Raw genomic sequence first — 23,723 nt, forward strand, 5'->3', positions numbered from 1 at the left:
TCGCTCTGAGGCGTCGCCTGCAGCCAAAAGGTAGTATTTCACTCGCTGGGCTGTTCCTTTCAGAATGAGGGGAGCAGTGCACGCTGGGCGTTGTAGGAATGTAGAATCGGCGAAACCACAAGTTGTTTGTACAACTTTCTCCACAGCTATGGCGCCAATTTCAAATATTATTGCTTCTATCGATTACAGAGAACACCAGCTTAGACTGACAGTGGCTTCTTCCAGGGGCGAACTGCTCCTTTAATGTTGTTGTGTGTATTATATCTTCAAATTAGTGTTTTATGGCTTTTTAAAAGAAAACAAGTCAATAATCGCGAGGAAAAACAGAATCTGCCCGACTGGATCTGTTCATTTCCTTTCTCCCTGTATTTGGAAAGGCGATCATTTTCTCTGAAGCCCAGTGGCGGCTCCCCCAGTGTAATATTTCCTGGCAGTGTCGTCGGCTTTTGTCAAGTGGCTCTGATAGAGGACAGGGACTTGTCACTGACTGGCAGGCTCTGTCAAATTTAGCCAGCTGTCCCGGATCCAGACTCATGCTTGCCTGAGGCTCAGACCCAGTTATTTCTGCTGTCGCTGAGACAACAACAACCTAGTGACTCCAAAGTGCTTCCTATAATGATATCACATCTCGCTGCTGCTCTGTGATAATTCTAACTGAATATGTTATTAGCGAGACCACCTGAAGTGCACCGGCAGCATATGTGCATGTACAAATAGTGTTTTTCATTTATGAGGATTGTGGCCACCACAAGTCCAGCACGTTTACTTTCATCACCGTCCACCTTAGGTTGTGGTTGCAATAATATTAAATCTCAGGAAGTCGTTAACAGCATCTGTCAGCTGTAATGGCTGACTCTGTGAGGTCTTGCACTGAGGTGTAAAGCTGTGTGTCCACAGACAGAAAGCACTGGTACAAGGCTAACATGTTGTCATGTGGGTCTCTCCCCCGGGTGTTGTGGCATTGCTGGGTAATTTGTCATGCCACCGCAGCGATGTTAAGTGTTTATGACAGGTGTCAGATCAAATTTATATTCTTCCTGAAGGCTTCATCTTGACTACTTAATCGTCCACTTCTATCTGCAGCAGCCAAGGTGCAGCCTGGTCCTTGGCGCCGTGTCCTCTCTCATTACTCTGAGTAATAAACCAAAAGAAGTGGAAAGGTGGATGGTGGATTATCTTGGTTTATTCTCATCTGATGGCAACCTGACAGACAGCAAAGTGGTTTTTTTTTATATCAGTACTGCAAACATCTGTCAAAGGTAAGATTTAGCTTGCTTGTGTTGCTTTGCAAACACACAGCGTCCATGTTACACAACCGTTCCCCGAAAAACAACGTTCAAATCAACTCGGAAGCTTGGTCAGTGACCCTACGCTTCAAAATATGAAGACCTAGGAAACTCTTTCACGTGAGTTCTGCACATGCTGTGTGGTAATCACTAGGGATGCACGATATTATCGGCACGTTATCGGTATCTGCAGATTATGGCTTAAAAAAAGATATCGGCATTGGCTGATATGTAACTTTTCTGATATTTTCCGCTGATAAAAACATGTAATTACGCCTAAATGTTCCATGATTCCTTTAAAAAGCTAGACGTAATGCGAGGACATTAACTTGGCACGAATGTGCACGCACACTGCCTGCACCGCCTGCAACAAGCCTCTTCCATCAAGCGTGAAGAAGGGTGCAAGATGTCTGCTTTATGGCGGTTTTTGGCCACTACGATAACAGTAGGCATGATATCAATTCCACTGCAGGGGAGACTTGATGTTCTCTGCAATTAGGTGGGAAAAAGCATGTGTCTGATATATCAGCATCAAAATCGGCAAAAAGGGTTGACAAATATCGGCATATTGGATATCGGCAAAAATCTAATATTGTGCATCCCTAGTAATAAGAAATATGCAAAGACAATGCATGAGTTAGACTTTCAAATTGCATGCTGGGAAATCACTTATCATTTCATGAGTTTCGGGCGTTTTGTATTTTTGTAGTTTTGTATTTGAATAAGTACTCATGATATACATTTGTTAAATATCTATCATACAAAACATAAGCAATGTGCTTTGTTTAACGTAACATCTTAGAGAACTGAATTTGTGTAACTAAAGCACATATGTCACGTAACTAAAGTAACTGACATGAAAGTGATGTAACCATCTAAAACCAAAGAGATGGTCACTGTGCTTGTTGGACCCGTCGGCCTTTGATTTTCACCCCAAGCGCTCTTTGTACGACCTCACCAGACTTCAACGGCACACAAGCAGTAAGTTAAAAAAAATGATACCCGCAGCGTCACAGTTTGTTGGGCCACTGACCAAGCTGCCGTTTGGACCAGTTGAAAATGTGATAAACAACATATTCAGGTTCTTATTGTTTAGTTTTGTATTTAGTTTATTCAGTGTTCTTGTCACAATTTAGTCTTGTTTATTTCAGTATTTTATGTGTTTCATGGGTTAGATCATTTCCTGTTTTACTTTGACACCTTGTCTCTTGTGATGATCCACTTCCTGCCTTTGTTTGTTTCGATTACATGCCCTGTCCTTATTGTTTTTCACCTGCCTCTTGATTGGCCCACCTGTCTCTAATTAGCATAACCTCTCAAGTTTATTTAGTCTTTGTGCTCCCTTGTGTCAGTGTCAGTTCGTACCCGACCGATTTTTTGGACTGTTTTGTTGGACATTTTGCTCTGGGACTTTGTTTGCCTGTAACCTGTGGATCCTTTTTGCCTTTTTTGTTCTTAAACTTGTGGTTTTGTCTGCACCTGGGTCCCCTCCCTGTTTGTGTTTTTGTTTCAACCACAACCGCGACAATATTCTTGTTTTCAATAAAGTTTTAAAGGACAGGTTACGCAACTGTTTTTCGCAAAGGCACATTGTTCAAACTAAATGCACCCGGAAAATATTTAGTTATTTGGAAACACTGAAAACTTCAAAGCTACGGAGAACCAGATGGGACATGCTGAATTCTTTGATTTTTAACCTGACCTGAACCAATAGTACTGGAGCCTAACTCTGACAATATGTGAGTCGTTAACATCAACCCCATGCTTTGGTGTCTTACTTTGTTCTTTGTATATATAACCACCAACTCCCTCCCCTTCTGGCAGATTCCTGACGTAACCCCTTTTGATTTAACCAATTACTATTATATGACCTTTTGTGGGAGATATGTTTGAGATTTCTTTAAGCTGGAAAATCGAAATTATTTAAGCAAAAAATATTTTTATATCGAGGCACCACAAAGCTTCTAGGCCACCTTTGGTATCACAGTTTCACTGGACAAATCTCCAGGCTAAATCGACAGATACGTCGCCAACGTTTAAGGAAAACGTGGCCATACAGGGTGAAATTGTCCTGGATTGTAACATCTTCAGGTGTCTCTTACCTGCCGCCCACAGAGAAATCCGAGATGGCATAGAAGTACGAGCGCAACACTTTGGCGTCCTTGAAGAACTCGTCTCCAAAGGTGTTAAGCCTGTCCAAGGAGATGAGCAGGTCAGTGGCTGTCACCCATTCCTGAAAAGGGAAAAAAAGGTAGGGAAGAAGAAAAGGACCAACAAAGTGAGAGGGATGATAGAGAACACCTTTTGAGGTCAACCTTCAAATAACAGGAATGAAAGAGGACCGGGGCAGGGGCAATGTGTTTGCTGCTGTCACTCTGGAAGGCACAAGGAAGCAGACAGGAAGTAACAGAAACAGGGCTTGAGGAAAGAGGACGGAGGATACTTGAGACGGCAAGAGCAAAGAAAAGAAGACGTAGGAACGAAGGGTTTGGGATCAAGGAATGAGGACGGGGTGATGTTGTAACAGCAGGGGAAAGAGTAGATGTAATGGGAGAAAATGAGTACAGTGTATGAAATTGAATAAATGTCAGGAAGAGCAGCAAAGAAAGAAGCGGATTAATGGAGACAGAAGCCGGGAATATGAAAGAAACATGAGAAAAGAGACAACACTGCGGCACTACTTCAGTATAATGGATGGTGTGTGGCAAAACTCCCTTCCCTGATATGATTTAAGCTTCTCTGTTTGAGCTCGCTGCGAAGGTAAAGACGAGGATGAAGCAAGAGTGGGGAAAGAAAGTGAAGGGGGATAAAACAAACGGAGGAAAAGCAAACGGGAAGTGCAATAGTGGGGCTGCGAGATAAAAGCGAGGCCAGGTGAAGTGAGAACAAATGACATGAGGAATCTCTTACCCTGTGAACAGAAGCAACTTTAAAACAAATGGCTAGAGAGAAACTTTCTGTCTGTTTCTTGGCTGGGACTCAGTGGCAGTCCTGAAAAAGCCTGTAATGCTGTACGTTTTGAAGCTTCTCCCCAGAGGTGTCTTTGAAGTGTGCTGATGGGAGAAAAAGAGGGTTGAGCGGAAGGGCCTCAGACTAAAAACATGTGTGATGGGTTCATTCATTCATGTTTTCCTCGAGTGCTACAGTTGGTCTTTGTAGTGCTAAAAGCCCAGTGGATAGGACTGGGTTGTAACCATTTTTAGTCTTTGACTCACCAGTTCTTTGTACTTTATAATTGCTCTATACTATTCCTCGTTACCATTTGAAAAGCCATGCCATGGATACCATACCTACTGAAGCCCCTAGCGGACGTGCATTCATGCATTCTCCCGTGATAACGAGTATATTTCTGGTCATTTTCTCGACTTATTTTTCTTTCTTTCTCTCAGGAAAAAAAAGCTGGTTTTCTCATTATAACAGATTAATTTGGCCCATTATGATTAGCTCGTGATAACAGGATAATTTTCCAGCGATCTAGAAAACAAAACAACAACCTGGTCACTGTGATATTACACACCAGGACAACGTGTAACGCTGCCATTGCCCACACTAACGAGCTAAGTTAAGCCTGTTTGTTTTGTGCCTTTGCAATTCTGTGGATGCCGTGGTGCCGCGTCGTTACCGCATTGGAGTAAATCCAATGTATGGATGCATGTCCGCTAAGGGCTTCCGTCTTTGCCATAATAGTAACAGTAGATAGAAATTTGTTACCAAAATTCATGCTCCCCGTCGGATTTGTTTCACACAAGCACTGCACTCCTTAACATGTCTGGATAAACTAATTGGTCTTTTGGGTAATGTCCAGACATTTAACGATTTTATCCCACCAACCCCCTGGTACAAAGTCCACGTAAATTCCAACTGGAAGAGAAAAGTTTCCAGAGCATTCACAGCAAGAGAGAGGGCACAATGATGTCGCACGGGTTGTAGCTGCTTTGATTTCTTTTCTGCTGGTCTTTATGTGGGCTGCACGGTGGTGCAGTGGTTAGCCCCGTTGCCTCACAGCTGTAAGATTCCAAGTTTGAACCCCAGTAGGGGGCCTTTCTGTGTGTAGTTTGATTGTTTCTCCGTGCAAGCGTGGGTTCCCTCCATGTACTCCGGCTTCCTCCCGCAGTCCAAAGACATGCTCATTAGGTTAATTGGTGACAATCTAAAATTGCCTGTAGGTGTGAGTGTGAGCGTGAAAGGTTGTCTGTCTCTGTGTTTCAGCCCTGTGATTGACTGGCCACCAGTCCAGGATGTACCCCGCCTCTCGCTTAATGACAGCTAGGATACGCTCCAGCCCCCCTGCGACCCTGAGCAGGATAAGCGGTAGAGAAAAGGAATGGGTGTATATTCCTCTAGAATTGTTCGTTTTGTTGACACATAGAAATACTTGTTGGATTTCATCAACAGTTACTACGGATAAGTCCTTCTCCTCCTGCACAGTCTACCCGAGCACCATCCTGACAAAGCCAGACCAAGTAGTTCAGAATCCGTCTGACGGGGACAATTCCCTGTGGTGTGCTACATGTGTGAAAGGACAAGCCTGGACATGATTCACTGGACATGGTCCATAGTTCACATGTTCAAACAGCTCAACTGACTGTCCATCCTCTGACTTTACCCCTAGCACCACCAGCAGCTTGACATATTTGGCTTGTAGTGAAACACTTTAAAAAGTATTGGAAGGATTCCCGTAAAATTTGGAAGAGATATCTCTGAGCCCAGTGGATTTATCTGTATGACTCTAGTGATCAACCCCTGACTTTCCCTCCAGCGCCAGTATCAACAACTGTAGGATGGATTGCTTGTCCCACTAGGAATAAACTGTGGAAATCCTTTTCACCACTGAACCATCAGGTCAAAACTTGATTTGTGACCAAATACCTGTAAACTAACGACATTCCCAGCGGCCTCTTACAGCTGATCTGTGTTTCCTAATCTTTGGAACAGACTCCCGATTATCTTGATGGAAAAGAATTCAGACAAGCATTTTATGCTTTGAACTTTAACCTATGTTTTTGTCTCCCTTTCATAATGTATGTGGTGTTTATATTTGTATATGTATATATTTTTCTTATTGAATTTCTTTCATTACTTCAGTTTGACTGTGTAAACTTTGATTGTCTGTAAATGGCTCTACATAAGTAAACATTGCACCCTAACCCTAGCACACCAACCTGTGAGACGACAAACATGTTCAGAACTATATCTGCTTCACTTCAGCATATTAGCATTGCCATTGTAGGTTTGTCTTCATGCTGAATTAGCATTTATCCTAAAGTGCATCTGTTCTTAAATTCAGCCTCACACACTAACGTGGCCGCAGACTAAGTCTCGTTGGAGATTGATTTCCTACCTTGCAGGCAGGTATTGGCTTCTTGTCACTGCAGTGTTAGTGAACTTGCAAAGATGTTAAACTTGCCGGAGACAAACAAGACATCACAGTGAACAAATAGCCCCGGTTTTGGTTTTGTGAGCTGTTGCAGCCGTTACAAAAGATATGCAGCCCTACGTGGTACAAGGTGGTCTTTTGAAAGAAGGATGAGAAATGCCTTTTTATGATTAGAAAGATTGCAAATGGCAGGCTTCTCCATACTCTTGTTTTGAAGCATGTCAGAACACAAGAAACTTCTCAAAAAAGTCCTTGCTTACAACGTTATCATGCAACATTTATACGGAAGCAGTTGGCATTGGTGGATTATCAATCTCATGCAAGTTTTAAATGTCTGAGGGTGGATTTTTTGCTGTAGAATAAGGAACAGAAGCAAATAGAAGGTTGAAGCCCAAAGCCAGTCTAAAAAAGTCTTAACGTATACAGAGCTCTGATGGGCCAAGTCCATCAAATCAATTTTAGGGATGCACCGATAACACTTTTTTTCAGACTAAGTGCAAGCACAAGTACTTGCCGATACCAAGGACCGACATGAGTACTTAATAAAGTCATTACAGTTCTCATAATGACTTTAAAAGCATGTTTTATTTTCTGACTGTAACAAAGTTAATCGACAGAATGAACTGTTGCACTCAACATTGTTTTACTTGACAAACATGACACTGCCACACATTTTGAGTAACCTCTAACACATTCAGTGGATTTCAATATAACACAACATAGTGTAAAAAAGTTCACGTGAAGAGTACTCCCATTTCTGAGCGCACATGAACGCAGCACCTCCCCCCCGAAACACGGCAGTGAGGGAGACATGCCCGGACTTGTTTACTGCACCTGCCGCGGAGACATCAGTGATCGCCGACGGACTCTTTTTATGGTGTGTGCGTCCATGAATATGTGAGTTAGTTTGCCTTCATGTTTATGTTACTTTCTGTTAGCTTCAGTTTGGCTGTGAGTGGACATGTTAGTGCGGTCTGTGAGGACTAAGCCTTTATCTGAAAAGCGCTCCTTCTCTGCCTACCTGATTAACTAACAGGAGGCTAACGTCAAGCTGTAAAGTAGTATTCAGGTGTGGTACTTGTCATAGTTTTACGAGTAGGACTACTTAAGCTCCGATACCGCCCAATATCCGATACTGGTAATTTAAGTCAATTTAAGCCAATGTGTGCATCATTGAGGGAGGAGTAACCTCCTGCTAAAACAACAAACTCTCGGTACATGATACCTTAGAAAGTCACCCTGTCAAAAAAATATAGTAAAGTATTATTCTTTATGCTTTAACTGGTTCGTAACAAGAAATATAACAATAACACATCCGAGCCCTCTCGTGTACTATCTCCCACAGCTCCAAATAGCCCGAGCAGTTAAAGTTTAGAGCTAAAGTTTTCTTTAAAAGAGCTGCGTCTCAGGGCCTTTCTTGTTCCGTCAGCTCGACAGCCATCCTCTTGTTTCAAAGGAGAGGGTCTTGGGATTCAGACCACCTGCGTGGCCCATGCCTGCAGATCTAAGAGACACACTGCTGGGGCATCAAGAGGTCACATGGCCTTACAGGAACATCTGGTGTGAATATACTACGCATGTGTTCCTGATTAGTTTAACCCTTGCGTGAATGGTGTTAGCATGACTACTGGATTTCAGTGCCACCTGTGGGTTAGCCTTGACTTTAAATTCTCAGTAGAAGAAGAAGCAGGGTTGTTTTACTTGGCGATTTGCATTTAGTGTTGCAGTGCATAAAAATCTCTCATTAACAGGTCTTTTAATTTTAATTAGGCCAACTGGTGGCTCCCCTTCAGCAAAGTTCTGCAGTTGTAACTCATCCCATCTTTAGTGTTCTTACCTGAATTGCCCTCTCACTTTACCTTGTCTCTTTATTCTCCCTTCTCTTCCTCTGCCAGTCTTATCTGCACTCTCCTGCTAGCTGAAGTGCACTTCAGGATTTCCAGACAGTTCTGTACCTTGGCAGCTTATTGAAAGCTACAGAACAGCTATTTTGTAGGAAGCGTAACTATAGTGTTGCAGGATTGAGTGCAGCTGGCCGCTGAGCTATAGTTCCGGCCCTTTTCTTATCGACTTTGACCCTCTTGACATGGCGCTACTGGCTAATGGGGTTTGGACAACGTTGTATGACCATGATGCACTACAGTTGCCAGGAAAAAACAGATGTTCATTCTTCATTTGGTTTTACAATACCTGGACATGATTTTCATCCATGGTTTATGGGAGGAGCTGCGGAGCTGGAGATAGGAAATGTAGCTGCGAGGTCACAGGAGGTAAGGTAAAGGTAGGGGCGTTAAGGTAAAGAAAATTGAAAAGAAATTATCCACAGATCGAAGCGATGCACAGGGAACAGGAAATGTACTGTCACTGTGAGGACCCTTACGAGAGTTTGTGCTATTCACCCGGGGAGGAACATGATTGTCTGTACCAAATTGTGTGCCAAACCATTTTGCAGAAGTGGAGAAATCTGTATTTCATGGCAATCCATTCCAAAAATGTTAGAGTATAAAAAGGTGCCTTGAACGACTGAAACAGAAAGAACTGAGAGAGTGTACAACAGAAAGAGATGTGTCATAACATTTCAAAGGTTCATATTTGCTAAATTACAAGTGCATCTGTGATCTTAATTTGTTCTCCTAATGACGTAAAAATCTCTTAACCTGACACAAGGGCGCTCTATTAGGATAATTGTTTTGCTTTTTAATCGGTACCGTCTTTCAAACCCTATTTTCACTCGGTTTTAAAATTTGTTTTGGGGATTTGAACACAACGGGCGCCGTTTACACCTGTGTCCAACATGCGTCTCCAAAGGTGGCCAACTAATCACTTTTGCTAGAAGGTTTTAGGTCAGCCCATCGCCACACGGGCTCCCCAGGAAAACAAGACATAGTTCAAGGCTAACATATATAAATGGGCATTTCCAACTTGAAGGATTGACTAAGTTACTTGCAGCTTGAGTCCAGCAATGTATTGGAAAGCATCAAGACATATAGAAATGTATACTTTAAAAATATATGTGGTCGCACGTATGGTAAATGGTAAATGGACTGTACTTATATAGCGCTTTTCTAGTCTTTGCGACCACTCAAAGCTGCTTTTACACTACATATCACATTCACCCATTCACACACTGATGGCAGAGGCTGCTACCTAAAGTGCCCAACTGTCAATCAGTTATCACATTCATACCCGTCGGCTATGCCACCGGGAGCAATTTGGGGTTCAGTGTCTTGCCTAAGGACACTTCAACATGTAGCCTGAGGGAGCTGGGGATCGAACCTCCGCCCTTCCGATTGAAAGACGACCAACTCTACCACATGGCCTTTGTTAGGGTTGTGTTTTTGTTGGACTGTTTTTGGTTTTTGTCTGCTCTGCTCTTTTTTCCCCCCTCCTTTTTCTCTTCTCCTCTCCTGCAGGGCTGGTGTGTGACGGGGGGCGTGGCTGGCTTCACCTGCAGCAGGCAGACTAGACACACCTGATCTTTATCAACTCATCACCTTCCTCTACTTAAGCTTGGCTTCAGCTTCTCTTTGACGCCAGATAATTCCAATTAATTTGATGCTGATTGTAGATGCACACGTAGATGACATCGTGAAGAATTATTTTTTTCTTTCGTATTTTCTGATTGTGCTTTTCTAACTCGTGTTTTCCTGTGTCCGTAGGTCTGGTGAGTTGCCTGCCTGCCTGCCTGCCGGCATTTTTTGCGTGCTCTGAGCCTGAGCATTTCCATGTTTCTGGTCCTCGTGGGGTTACATCAGACCGGCAAGTCTCTGCAAGCCAGCCAGCCAGCCAGCCTCACGTCGCCACTGCTTATTTCTGAACATTCTTTTGTAATAAATCCTTTTTTCACTTTTTACCGGAGTCCCGTCTCTGCTTTTGGGTCTAACAGCCTTAGCCATTCCAGGCCACCTCACAAAGGTGTTTAAAGTAATAATCTGGAAGATCTTGGCGGCACCTATGGCGATAAATGGAAATTGTGGGAGCACATTTCCCGGATATCAGGACAGTGGTGCATGTGTGACGTCCACGGTTGGCTCCGGTTGTAACTCTTGATTTTCCTCGCTGACAGTCGCTTTCCTTTTTAGACTGTTTGTCTTCATCTGAGTGTCGAGTTTGTTTCTTTTTCTTTGGATTTTCACTTATTGTTGAAGTTGTATCTGTAGTCATCCATCTTTTCTTTGTTTGTTCAGCCATAGTAGATTACTGTTTCCTCGCAACACTTTCAGAGAGCAGAAAAGCAGCCGCTTAGCTCCGCCTACCCTCTCTGGCAGACCAACCACTGCTGGGTGATGGAAAAAAGTCGCATCGAAAGTCGCACCAGACACCCAGTCTGTAATACTGCAAATGCAAAGGCTTTCATCAGTGGGCCATAGGCTCAATCACCATTGTGTTACCTCATTCGGCGATAGATAGTGACTTAACAGACATTTATTTACATGAAAATCTTCAAGATTATTACTTTAAACAGCCAGAAAGACGCATAGCCATCCAATCAGTCCAATAAGATGCATTTAAAAAACAGGTGTAAACGGGACCCAAGCTATGGGAAACTTTTTATGGGAAGGACTTAATAAAAAAACCATTTATGCGATCAGATCTTCACTGTTTCCTATAAATAACAAGGACAGGACATAAAGGACATGACCTGCCCTTTTGTTAAATTATTAAATAAACGATTAGCATAAACTGATCATCATTAATGTTTAAATGTATGAGATTCACATCTTTACTAATGAGGGGCCTTTCTGAACCCCGGTGCTGCATCGCCATTGTGTCCAACACCCAGCTCTCACACTTTAACACACACGCAGCTGATAAAATGTTCCAAATGCATTGTTAGCATTTCATAAGCGCAAAATACTCTCTTCCATTTATCATTGAGCGCGAGACCATTATCATATGGAGGAGTTATTAGTTATGCTTGGTGAAACAGTGCTAATTGTGTAAGGAAAGGCAGACATAGTTCCAAATATCACTTACTGCACTGAAAGGAAGCAGTTTCTTAGGGTTAATTAGTAGTCAGCCCATTACTTATTATTTGTGCAAACCACAGCAAAAGCTTAATTAACTTTGATTCTCACTCCCTTGGAATTTGGCCTCACAATGCTGCAATGATGCTGACTTAGGGATAGGATAAAGCGTAGAGAGTGGCGATGAGCCAGTCCTTTGCTTAGGACAATAAGGGTTTAATGATCAAATGAGCAGGTGCACACACATACACACACGCACAGACATGAATCAAGCGGCACAAAGCGGCGTGTGTGACGATATCAAACAAGGTTTTTAGAGGACATCTCTGCTAAGGGGCTCGTAACCTTCACCCCCACTTCTAAAAACCTCTTTTCTCTTTCCCCCGGTCTTTCTCCACCTCTTTTTTCTCTACATGTCCGCCTCCTTCTCTTCCCCCTCACCCGTCTTCCTGTGTCAGTGTGTTTCCTTGAACTCTGAAGCCTCCTGGCTGCAGGCTGTGACGGGAAAGAGAGCAGTGTCCCTCATTCCAAAGTTAATAACTTTTTAATTTAATTGCTTAAGTTCAGTGTGCCCTCAATATGTATTTTCCCCCCTTTTTTACTCATTGTCATTCAATGCTGGAGCTCCAATTTGCCACACAGCTTTCCGTAGAGGGAGAGAGAGAGAGGGAGAGAGAGAGGGAGGGAGAGGATGGACTGGTGGCAGGGGAGACAGACAAACCGTTTTAATGGATGACTGAACAAATTAAATTTGAATTCATGCAGCAGCTTTCATCTTCCACGTGATTATTGAAAAAAGAGAGCTTTACAAACTTGACAACAGAGCCTCCTTTGAAGTAAACCATTACTTTAGAGGGAACATCTAAAAGGCTCGTTAGAAGGTGCCTGTTGTTTATTCCAAATAAAAATAATCCGGCAATAAACACGCGACACATTAGATGGCTTGTATAAACAGAGCACTATATTTAGGCTGGCGACGTGTACATGAAAAGAACACCTGTGCATTTAAGTGTCACCGGTTGTCTTTTTTTTCTGCGATGTCATTTCGCTTTGACCTTTTAAGATGACAAGCAGATATATTCTAAAAGCAGCAGATGAAGCGTGTGAAGTCTCTATATTGAAAGTACGCGCTCGTCAGACTGAGGCGCAAGCGGCGAATCTGCAGAGGGATTAAAATGCTAATAAAACAGGCTGGATGCAATTCCTGTTTTAAGCCTCATGAAATATGCATGCCTCTGTATGAGCCATATGCAGAGAAAATGGCACGCTGACAAGCCGCAGAGAGGAACAGGGATCATTTTACGCTCTGTTGAGAGAGAGTGTCGTTTTAACCCCTGACACTAATGTCAAACTTTATCTCCCCGTGAGGCCATTGATCAAAGTGATTTCTATGAATAAAAATTCCTTAAGTAATCTGTCCACGTTTGTGTGAAGCATTTTAGAAACATATGTTTGGCTTTTTTTAACAGTCCTGATTGAAAGCCTCTGGGAATTTGACTTTAAATACTATTAAAGATATGACATCAAAGATGGGAGTCTCATTAACATTCACAAACATCTGAGTGATTAATGTTCATAACATTTAAAAACCCTATTAAAAAAGCAACTGTATTTTGCTGTTAATACCATTTTGCAAGTCTGTGGCAGATCGCTACACAAGTAGCGATCAGTGTCTCCCAGCCGTAAACTTTATGATTAAGTCATCTGAGTTAAAATCAGAGGAAGGAGCAGAAGCACTGAAATCATTACAATTGATCACTGAATGGTGAGTTCCAAATTGCTTTGCAAGCCATATCATAATTAGCCTACACATGCAACGTTAGCTGAGATGCACCTATTTGTTCTGAAAGTGATAAATGCAATGCTAGAAGGCTCTAAAATGTAGCTAGTTCTATAGTTAGTTCTAGTTCTGAGCTAAACTCCCCCCATCGACGCTCAACACCTGTAGCCAAAAATCGATCAGCCTACTAAATCCGGCAGCCGAAAATACACAACCGCAGTCAACACTTGAGGCCGTCAATAATCACTTGCAGACGACTGTAACGCTGGGTGTTGGCAGTCCAATCACACTGCTGTGTGACTATTCTAATAACTGCTTTCTCAACTAATCTTAACTAATAAATATTCCAATAAATATTGGCTCCGGTTGTAACTCTTGATTTTCCTCGCTGATGGTCGCTTTCCTTTTCAGACTGTTTGCCTTCATCTGAGCGTCGAGTTTGTTTCTTTTTCTTTGGATTTTCACTTCTTTTTGAAGTTGTATCTGTAGTCATCGATCTTTTCTTTGTTTGTTCAGCCATAGTAAATTACTGTTTACTCGCAACACTTGTAGAGATCGGAAAAGCAGCCACTTAGCTCCGCCTACCCTCTCTGGCAGACCAATCAAAGCTGGGTGATGTCACTAACTGGGCGCCGCTTGTGATTTTTTCGCACTCAAGTCGCACCCAAGACCCATTTCATAATACTGCAAATGCAAAGGCTTTCATCAGTGGGCCATAGGCTCAATCACTATTGTGTTACCTCATTTGGCGATACATAGTGAGTTAACAGACACTTATTGAAATGAAATCCTTGAGATTTTCACTTTAAGCACTCAAATTCAACCCAATGTCAGACGGGCTTTGAGAATCAGACACCAAATACTTCGAGGTCTCTGCTGTTCCTGCCAACAGTCAGCTCACCTGGAAACAAGGAAGACAACTCAGACAGTATATATACACATGTATGTACTGTATATATGAGAAACTTATTTTATTAATGCTGATGTTGATTTAAGGCATTCCTTAAAGTGTTCTGATGCTCTGCCATTTAAATTCAATGTCAGTCAGACGGATACAACATGGTTAGCTTTGGCCTCTTTTGTACCTCCGGGTTATGATTCCACTGCATTATCTGGATCACTGCTCAGGCCTATACAGTAGACAATATTATCACAAACAATGCTGAAAATAAACTGGGTAGTAAGTGCTCGGGGCATTTACTTTGATTACACTAACTTTATAAAAAAACACGTTCTGCCTGAGCAAGGAAATCAGGCAGCGCGGCTCGTTTCATGGCTTTGTGTTCAATGAGACTAATCAGTGATCACAATCACAACGTGGATATTTTTTCCTACTTTTCTTCCGTTTGCGCAAGACTTCTTCGAGGGGGTTTCTGAGGAAATAGAGTTCAAATCCAGACATCTAACCGCAGGGTATTACAGACTGTTCTCCAGCTCTTTTACCTTAAGACGACACGAGAAAAGGTCAGCTCGTAACAGAGACAACGTTAGGTCGTCACATGTGGCTCGTTGAACGTAGAAAAGAATCACACACTTATCTCATCATCCATTTGCTCTATTACCCTAATCCCCCTATTTGTCATACAAAAAAAGATCAGCTAATATCAGCTGTCTATAATCATACTCACACCAGGTTTGACTTAATGAAGAGTCATCTAATGATGAAGGACTTCTTTAGGGAGCCTGAGAGCTGCCAATGTGGTATTTAGCACAGTGCCAGACTCGTAGACGGCAACAGATGTGCACTTGATATTTGGACCAACAAAAACACCCAGCATGGTTTAAGTATCGCCATGTGTTTTCTTAGAGTTATGGATTCACCAAGACAAAGAACAAAGTACAGGCTGATGGTAATTAGGGGTGGGACAAAATAACGATAAGGCAATATATCGTCGTCCTGACTCGTGCAATACAATTATCAATATGCTGGACTCCTCGCGGTGGTGCTTAAGACATGAACGGGGGAAACGGGAATGGAAATTAATTGTCCAAAGAAGAAGGCCACGTATTGCATATCGAATTGTATCTACAGTTGCGATTCCCACCTCTAATGGTAATATATTTAGTTTGGCAGGTATATTTGGTAATGAACCGTATTGTACAACTTAGAATTTTACTGAAGGGAAGTCAGGGGGTCACTAAAGTTACTTGGAGTCATAATCTTGGTAACAATCCATATTTTGAGCCAATCCATCCAGTAGATGTTGAAAACACAGGAAAAGTCAGGAAATCACAAACTTCTGAAATGAGCTGGAATTAACCATAGACTGAACGACATCACCCATTGGTTTGTGAGCTACCGTGTTAAAACCTTGAGTTTTCCATTTTGTCAGCCGCCATCTTGATTTTTTGGAAAAGGAAGTGACCATATTTGGACGAGAGGGTGAATAATGCATTGTTATGTATTTATCTGGGTTGACAGGTCACTTACCTGCTTTATTGTCAATTTTACTCTAAATTGGACCATCATTTACAAAACAAACATTGTGTTGCATTAAAGACTCGGACCTAGCAATGAGACCATAAACCCTTTAGGAATAAATTGACTGAGGTAATAAATAACGTCAGAGTTACGTAGATTTTCTGGTAGATTCAAAATTTAATCTATAACGTAACTGGACTTGGTTAAGGTTCTTGAAGACGTTTCACCTCTCATCCGAAGGGTTCTTCAGTTCTAAACTGACTGGTGAATGGAGCTAGAAATATAAGCCTCTGTAGGTCATTAGTATGCAAATAGATGTGTCTATAATTCTAGCTCCATCCACCAATCAGTTTAGCACTGTGTGCGTTCACACCGAACGAGATTCCATACAAAATCAATGCAATGACGCGAGTTGACGCGAATTTGTGTAGGGCGGTGCGAATGACTCAAATGATCGTGACGTGAATTCGCGTGAGTTGAAAATTTTTTACTTCCTCTGTGAATTTGCGTCACGTGGTGTAGCAAAAGCCTATCAACACCGAGATTCTCCTGAATGAATGGCCGTTGGTAACCATGGAGATAAGCCCCGCTTCCTCTCCTCCATTCCAGAAGCGAAGGGCGAATATTCGCCTGTTATTTAAACGGGAATTTAGATCCGGCAGTCAAACTCGCATGAGTGAATATTCGCTTTGCGTTCGGTGTGAATAGTATGGGTGAGAGGGGAAACGTCTTCAAGAACTTCAACCAAGTCCAGTTGCGTTTTGGATTAAGCTTCGAATTACCATGACCTGGATGACCAAGAACCTTTCATACAATCTGACTTCATTTTGCAATGGGGGTCGCCCCTGCTGGCCATTAGATAGAATACAACTTTAAGACACGTCCACGTTTGCTTCTTTTTTCTCACTTCCATCGTATTAAAATCAAATCAGTCAGAATAAAGTTCTGACAGTGATCTTTGAAAACCAGAGCGTCACATTGCCTTCCCCATACCCGCCAGAACTGTTTGGTTGAACTTAACCACCAGCTGCTAATGTTTGCACAAAGCCAACGGCAAAGGCGCTGGGGAGGCAGCACACACATGTCCTGGAAACCCCTGCAGCCAAAAATGCTGCATGACAGAGCAGCCGGTAGTGCTATGATGATATGTGGGATCAGCTGGACAGATCCACAAGGGCACAAGCGAGTCCACGGGCTTTCAAAACGAAACTAAAATCTGGATGCAAGTACGCTTGATTAACAGACTGTACTGGTGTTTTAATAGTGTTATTTTTTATTGTTTGTTTCTAAAGCAATGGCTCCCTGGAAAGCAGTATTGATACTGAGAGGATTATCCTGCTGAAATCAAGTAACCTACCGCTATTTACACTAAAGAAGAAAAAGAGGCCTTTTGGATCAGTTTAAGTGGTTGTATTTATTGTATAAAACAAGCAGCTTTTATACCCTTGCATGCACTCCCCTCCCTAACCTCTCCTCCCTCCTTTTTGCCTCCTTTATAATATATTCAATAAATAGTGCTGCTGCTGGAATCATATTTTGAGTGCTGCCCTCAACCCCGCCTGCTCTATTGAGTTGCCTATTTTCTTCTTGTTTTTATAGCATTTGTGTTGAAGCGGGAACCCTTATGTCCTCATTAAAGGAGAGTATGCCCCTCCATCTTTTTTTTTCTCCACTGTGTGTACAAGAATACTCTTTTGAATTCCAGCGGCTTTGTTTTTGTTGCATCAAAGAGGACGGCTGATGTGCTTTTTGTCTGTGCTCACTACACCCATCTGTCCCATCGTCCTTAAAATAGAGGGGGAATGAGAGATTTAATGAAAGAAATGGTGCAATTGATCCGCCTCTTATTCTAATGGGACACAGATCACAGTCAATTATGGGCGCTCTCATCTTGTTGTGTGAGAGGACGGCAGAGAGGGGGAGGCCGGCTGAAGGAGAGAGGCCGTTTGGCTGCTCTGCTGAGAGATTTGCCACCCAATCTATGTATTCTTGGCTTATATTGATCCCACACGGCTTTATAATCAGTGGGTCGATGTCATCCAAAGCATACTGAAATACAGCCAGCAACACCATTAGTAGTCAGATTCTAATGTAACTAAAGCTTGATCACCCACTCACGTTATGTCTTTTGTCACATGAAGTGCTTATGTTTCAATAGGTTAATGACACATTACAATATTCCCTGTAGCTATTGCAGGATATTTAAGCTGTTTTCAATACTGTGAGATGTAAGGGGAAAAACATCCATTACCATAAACAGAAGCAATCACAGGCTTCAGTTTTATAAAGAAAGTTGCACGCTCACAGAGACAGCAACTCATTTAGGAATTCAAGTAAAGGTGTCATTATATCTAATCAAAGCAGCGGTATAATTAATTAATGTTGATTTGAGTAAAATGCAATTAACTACATTTCCATATCAGCAGTCATCAATACAATAATTAAGTTTAACACCATGTTCAGTGATATCAAAGTAACGATCTGAAAGATCTGTTTACCAGGGACCAGGAAAAACAACATGCAACTACATATGAATGAGTTGAAGCTTAAGCCTGTTGCATTAGCTACCATTACCATCTTCTGTGGAACCAGTCACTGCTGGTTGATGGGAAACTGTGCGCTGCTAGGTTTTTCCTACAAATGTTGCCACCAACATCCAGTTCGCAATTCTACAAATGTAAACTTTTTCATCAATGGACTCAATCGCAATGTGGTACCTCATTCTGCGACAGGAACTTAAAGCTACTGTGAGGAACTTTGGGTTTGTATTCATCTTGGCGCACCCTGTTGCCCAAAGCGGTATGTCTTATCTCTATGCTGCTGATCTTGTCCTGTACTTGGTAAGAAGTGTTTTCTGACAGTCAAACAATCACTCATTATGAATCTTTTTCGAGGAAATTGTAATCGATGGCAATTCCGGTCTACACACAGTAACTTGCTTTGTCGGACCCCAACCCGGTGGCAGCGCTAATTACCATTTAAATAAAAGTCTAATAAATTTTCTCTGAAAGTCTCGTTGGCATTTGTTGTTCATATAAGCCGTGTTTTAAACAAGTTTAAAAAATCCAAGGGCCCTTGAAACAAATTATTTTTAAAATAACAGGTTAAGTTACGTTATTCTAGCTATTCAGCCCGCTAGCTACATGTTGCTAGGCGACAGGAGCGGCGTTTGGTGACGCAAGGGTAAGTGAGCGGGAACAGCTGGTGAAGCTAACAGGAAATCCTGCGTAGACAAGGCCGTCTCATTTCAGTTTGGTCTACACAGACTATGAATGACTCATCTTCCGTGGTTCAAAGGCCGCAGCCCCTGGATCAGGACACAGGCATCAGAACCAGCAAATAAATCCTCACAGGAGCTTTAACAGATATTGATTTAGATGAAAAGCTTCAAGAGTATGAGCCTACTTTTTCGGGGCGGGGGGGGGGGGGGCAAGCGTTAGCCACGTTTTAAAAGTTTCCAACCAGACAATTGTCAAAGCCACAAACGTTCTCTGCCTCGGAGGCAGGCCAACTCGTTTTTTCTGCTGTTCTTTCGCAACTGGCTTGCTAGCTTATGGTGGAAGACTCCGCCCATCAGAATGAGGGCACAAGATGGGGTAGGTAAGCCATCCAACCAATTTATTTGGTTGGAATGAATTAATTGGATGGACTTATTACAGCCAAAGAAATTGTATTTAAATTTGGAATGTGAAGAAAATTTAAACAGACAAAAAGTACATCCAAACTTAATTGCCTACCCTACCTTTAATATTCACTTTAGTGCTTTTTAATTCTGATGCAGAAGAAACATCAGGATATTTTAATGATGCATTTCAGCATATAGCATTAATTTAATTTTCCTGACGTTCAAAAATACAATTATTTTTCTCTCGGCATAATTATTTTATGTAAATCAGCAGTTTTCAGATCTGACTGAAGGATATCTGATAGAGAGTTGTGATACTGATCTTAATCACTCTGTACACACAATGTTAATTATTCAACACTTTATGGTTGTAATTAATGTAATCATATTTTACATTTTACCCCAGGAAAAAAAAGGCTATCCTTTGATAGATAATATTACATAATGTTGCAGATTTAATTTTTTATTTTTGACTGACATGTGCACGCAAACCTAATTATTTTTTTTACACTCTGAATACTGTTGAGCTTTTCCCACACACTGAATAATGCATTCATTTATTGATTTTTCCGTCCAGCTGGTCACAGCGGTCCCACATACACTGAACAGCAGGACTGATCACAGGATGTGGACTGTGGAATCAAAAGCGCCTGTTGCTGTTCCTCATTCAGACTGAAAGCTGTGATGCCGCTGACCTGGACAAGGAGAGACAGGGACAAGCCAACGCTGTGAGCGGACACTCCTGGGAATCAAACTCTCGCAGATAAACAGGCGGACGGATGAGTCCTCTGAAGTGTAAAAAACAAAATCAGTTCAATGGACTGAGTCATACAGGTGTTTATTGGACCAGCAGTGCCTGCGTGTTTCTAAGAGGGAAATGTCTTTAGAGGTACTAAAACTCTAATCTAAAGTCACTGAAGTAAATCAAAGGCCAACAGGTAGGCTACCAGGACACCTGTTTTTCTCTAAGAGATATTCTACAAATCATTTCACTTCCACACATAAAAAACTTTCTTGTGTGATTCAATCAGGAAGTCATGAAAAAGTTTAGCTAAATTAAGGATTTGGGTTGTTGTTTTTTGCAGTAAAACGTACAAGTGTAAAGTTAAACCTGTAGTGGGTCCAACTTGAACTGCATCCCTGTAGAATTCTTCAAATAGTTTTACAGTTTAAGTGACCCCTTGATATTGTGCTGAATATATGACCCAAACAGTCATACAAGTGATTTTGTTGGGTTGCAAAGTTGTGCTTTGAGCTAAATGCTAACACTGACATGCTAACCACCATGAATGCTAAACCCTTGACAGCAAGCAAGCTTCCTATGTGTCACATTGAGTTATGTCACAGTGACAGCAGCGCTTGTCTGTGCTGTGGCCTACATCTCCCAGGAGTCCCCTTAATGTTTACGATCTACCTGGATTGCTACTTCCTGTTTGGCGCTAGAAAAAGCACTCCGATTGGTCGACAATGATAACTTCATTGAGTTTCCATGAGCTAAGGCTAAAAACTCACAAGAATATAAGACATGTATTTCTCTGAACGACGAACACGACCTTACACCAAACGCACAAGATTATGGGAGCGCGACCCAACTCATCAAGCAAAACTCATCCCAACTTTGGAAAATTGGCTGCGACAGGTTAATCACTTTAAAAGTAGTTTTGTATTGCAATGTGAATACAATTTATTTAATCCAAAGGTCAAACATTTTGAAGCCACAAATTTCAATCTAATTGTTGCTACAAGAAAAGTCAGTGAAAGTGGGTGTCTGTGGCGACTTTCATGGGGAAAATCACAAGCAGCGCCCAGTTAGTGACGTGTTTTCCATCAGTCAGCAGTGATTGGTCTGCCAGAGAGGGTAGGCGGAGCTAAGCGACTGCATTTCAGGTCTTTGCAAGTGTTGCAGGTAAACAGTAATCTACTATGGCTGAACAAACAAAGAAAAGATCGATGACTACCAATACAACTTCAACAAAAAGTGGGGCAACCGTGGACATCACACCTGCAACACTTTCTGGATATCTGGGAAGTGTGCTCCCGCAATTACTGTTTATCGCCATAGGTGGCGCCAAAGAGAATGAAACCGAGATCTTCAAGATTACCACTTTAATCATGAAGGCCCTTTGACTACATTGCCTAGGAATCAAAAATATCTGTACAAATCTTCCCATCCCTACAGCTACAGTACACCACTAGTTTGGCTGTGGTAATTTGGTGTATAGAACATTAAAAGCACATTCGCACAACAAAAGTTCTTTTTCACATTAATTCATGTAACACCCAAAGCGTGATCACACCTCACAACACACAATATACTGTAAAATATCTCAGAGAGTGATTTCACCTCATGATGAGTCTCAATACTAAAGATGCTCAAAACCAAAAATGTTCCTCCTCTTGTATTACACCTTCCAGAGTAGCGAATATAATGGAATGAATTCAATATGGACACAATAGAATTACACACCGCCTCCGCTGAATTATGTGGCAGCAGCACAAACATTTTTCCCCGTGGAAGCCAAAGAAAAGAAGACAAAGCTGATTGTAAGCATGTAAAACAACTTCAGTTCGACTCGGGGTCAGTAGGAGACTCAATCTAGGTTTGGGCAAGATTTCACACAAACTTGTAATTGAACATAGGTCATTAAAGATTAAGGCAAGTGTCAACCAGCATGACCACAATGCCTTTTCTTCCTCTCACGCTATTGTCGACTCTCAGACTACCTGTTTCCACCAATGCCTCCTTCAAATAATCCTCAATCCCTTAATTCCTTAATCCCACTTAATCCGTTCATAGAGAGAAGACGTATTTCTTGCTCTGTTCATTCTTGGAGCCTGCATGTCCCGCTGAAAAACATAATGCTCACTTTAACGAAATTTCAGGAGACCAGACTCGGTCCTGTTCATTCCACAAACCCAGACTCCAGCCTGCTATTGTCCCTGCCTGCCAGAATTATATAACAGATGGAGAGGAGGAAATAGTGCAAGGATAGTGTGAAGGAATTAATCAGAAAAAGGCAGTAAAGTAATCTGTGAACTTGAAAACCAGACTGCTGTTACCTTTTCTTGTAAGCACTTCAAAAATGCTCTTAGGCAAGTAGAAAAAGGAGGATAATGCAGAGAATAATGGGTTGGAGAAATTCTGTATCCTTGCCGAAAATTCCTCATTTCTTTGTTGTGCTAGGATGCAGATAGTACGAAGCCCCGGAGTGGCCTCAGAATATAGGAAAAAAAACAAACGAGGCCACGATTTACTACCTTGTGCGCACAAAATGCTATTTCGAGCACACACGATAGTAAATCGTGGTCCTCGTTTTAACAATTCATTCCCTCGTTTTGATTAATTAAAGTCAAACAGACACACCCATCCGCGTCGCAACGGTAACGAACCAGACCGTCTTGTGGTGACAGTGTGCACGTATGTGCCGGGGTTAAGCCTTGGACAGCCCCGTACTGATTTAACCCCTGGTATTAACAATAATATTAATGTCTTGGTGACTTCACAATAAACTAGTGAGAGGTGCCCCCTCCCCATCCAGCTCATCATCTGTATGTGACAGTATAGAGCTCCATCAGGATGAGTGCGCAGCTGCAGTTACGAGAATCTATGAGAATGAATCAAAACAAGGGAAAGAATTGTTAAAACGAGGCAGAGATTAACAACCTCATGCGCTCGAAATAGCATTTCGTGTGCACGAGGTCGTAAATATTAGTTTAAAAATTAGTTTTTTGTCATTCAGGGGCTCTGTCAGATAGTGACAGTCTTGGGAAAACTACTTTCAATCAATAAATCGATAACGAGCAGGTCTAGACTGTATTTTTTGTAATAGTATTTGCAGAGACAAAACTTAGGGCCTGTGTCCACTAACAGCGTTTTTAGCACAAAAACGCCCTCTGCGTTTGAAAATAGTTGAAAATAGTTCAACTTTGGGAACACCGCCGCACTCGTCAATGTTACTTCTCCCTCACCGACCAATATAAATCATGGGGCAGGATTTACGATATCAACTTTGTCAACAACAATGGCGGAGGAGAAGCTAATCCTTTCATTTTTTCAAGGGTACAATTTCCAGGTGTAAAGCTGCTGCTAACGCCAGGACACGATTCCTTTCCATCGTTTTTATGTCTTCTTTGTGAAATTTCCTTGAATTAAAGCAAATATTAATCATACAGAGCAATTTAAAACAGACTTAACGGGAACTACCAAGGTAAGCAGAAGTGCCGTCAGGCAACTTCCGTAACCTAGCGACAGTAAGCGCCGGTGAA

The 23,723-nt window shown here is 42.0% G+C and overlaps 1 protein-coding gene across 1 annotated transcript in view; it reads right to left on the minus strand.

Moving 5' to 3' along the window:
• lamc3 (laminin, gamma 3) overlaps positions 1-23,723 on the minus strand; it is a 153,360-nt gene that overhangs the window by 109,221 nt on the left and 20,416 nt on the right. Inside the window, exon 3 of the mRNA XM_069673623.1 lies at positions 3,389-3,519. Coding sequence (XP_069529724.1) covers positions 3,389-3,519 — 131 coding nt within the window. The remainder of the gene's footprint in view (positions 1-3,388; positions 3,520-23,723) is intronic.

Source organism: Semicossyphus pulcher, unplaced genomic scaffold, assembly GCF_022749685.1.
Source record: "Semicossyphus pulcher isolate SPU_LCO1_2020_fin unplaced genomic scaffold, fSemPul1.0.p SCAF_22, whole genome shotgun sequence".
Taxonomy (NCBI): Eukaryota; Metazoa; Chordata; class Actinopteri; order Labriformes; family Labridae; genus Semicossyphus; species Semicossyphus pulcher.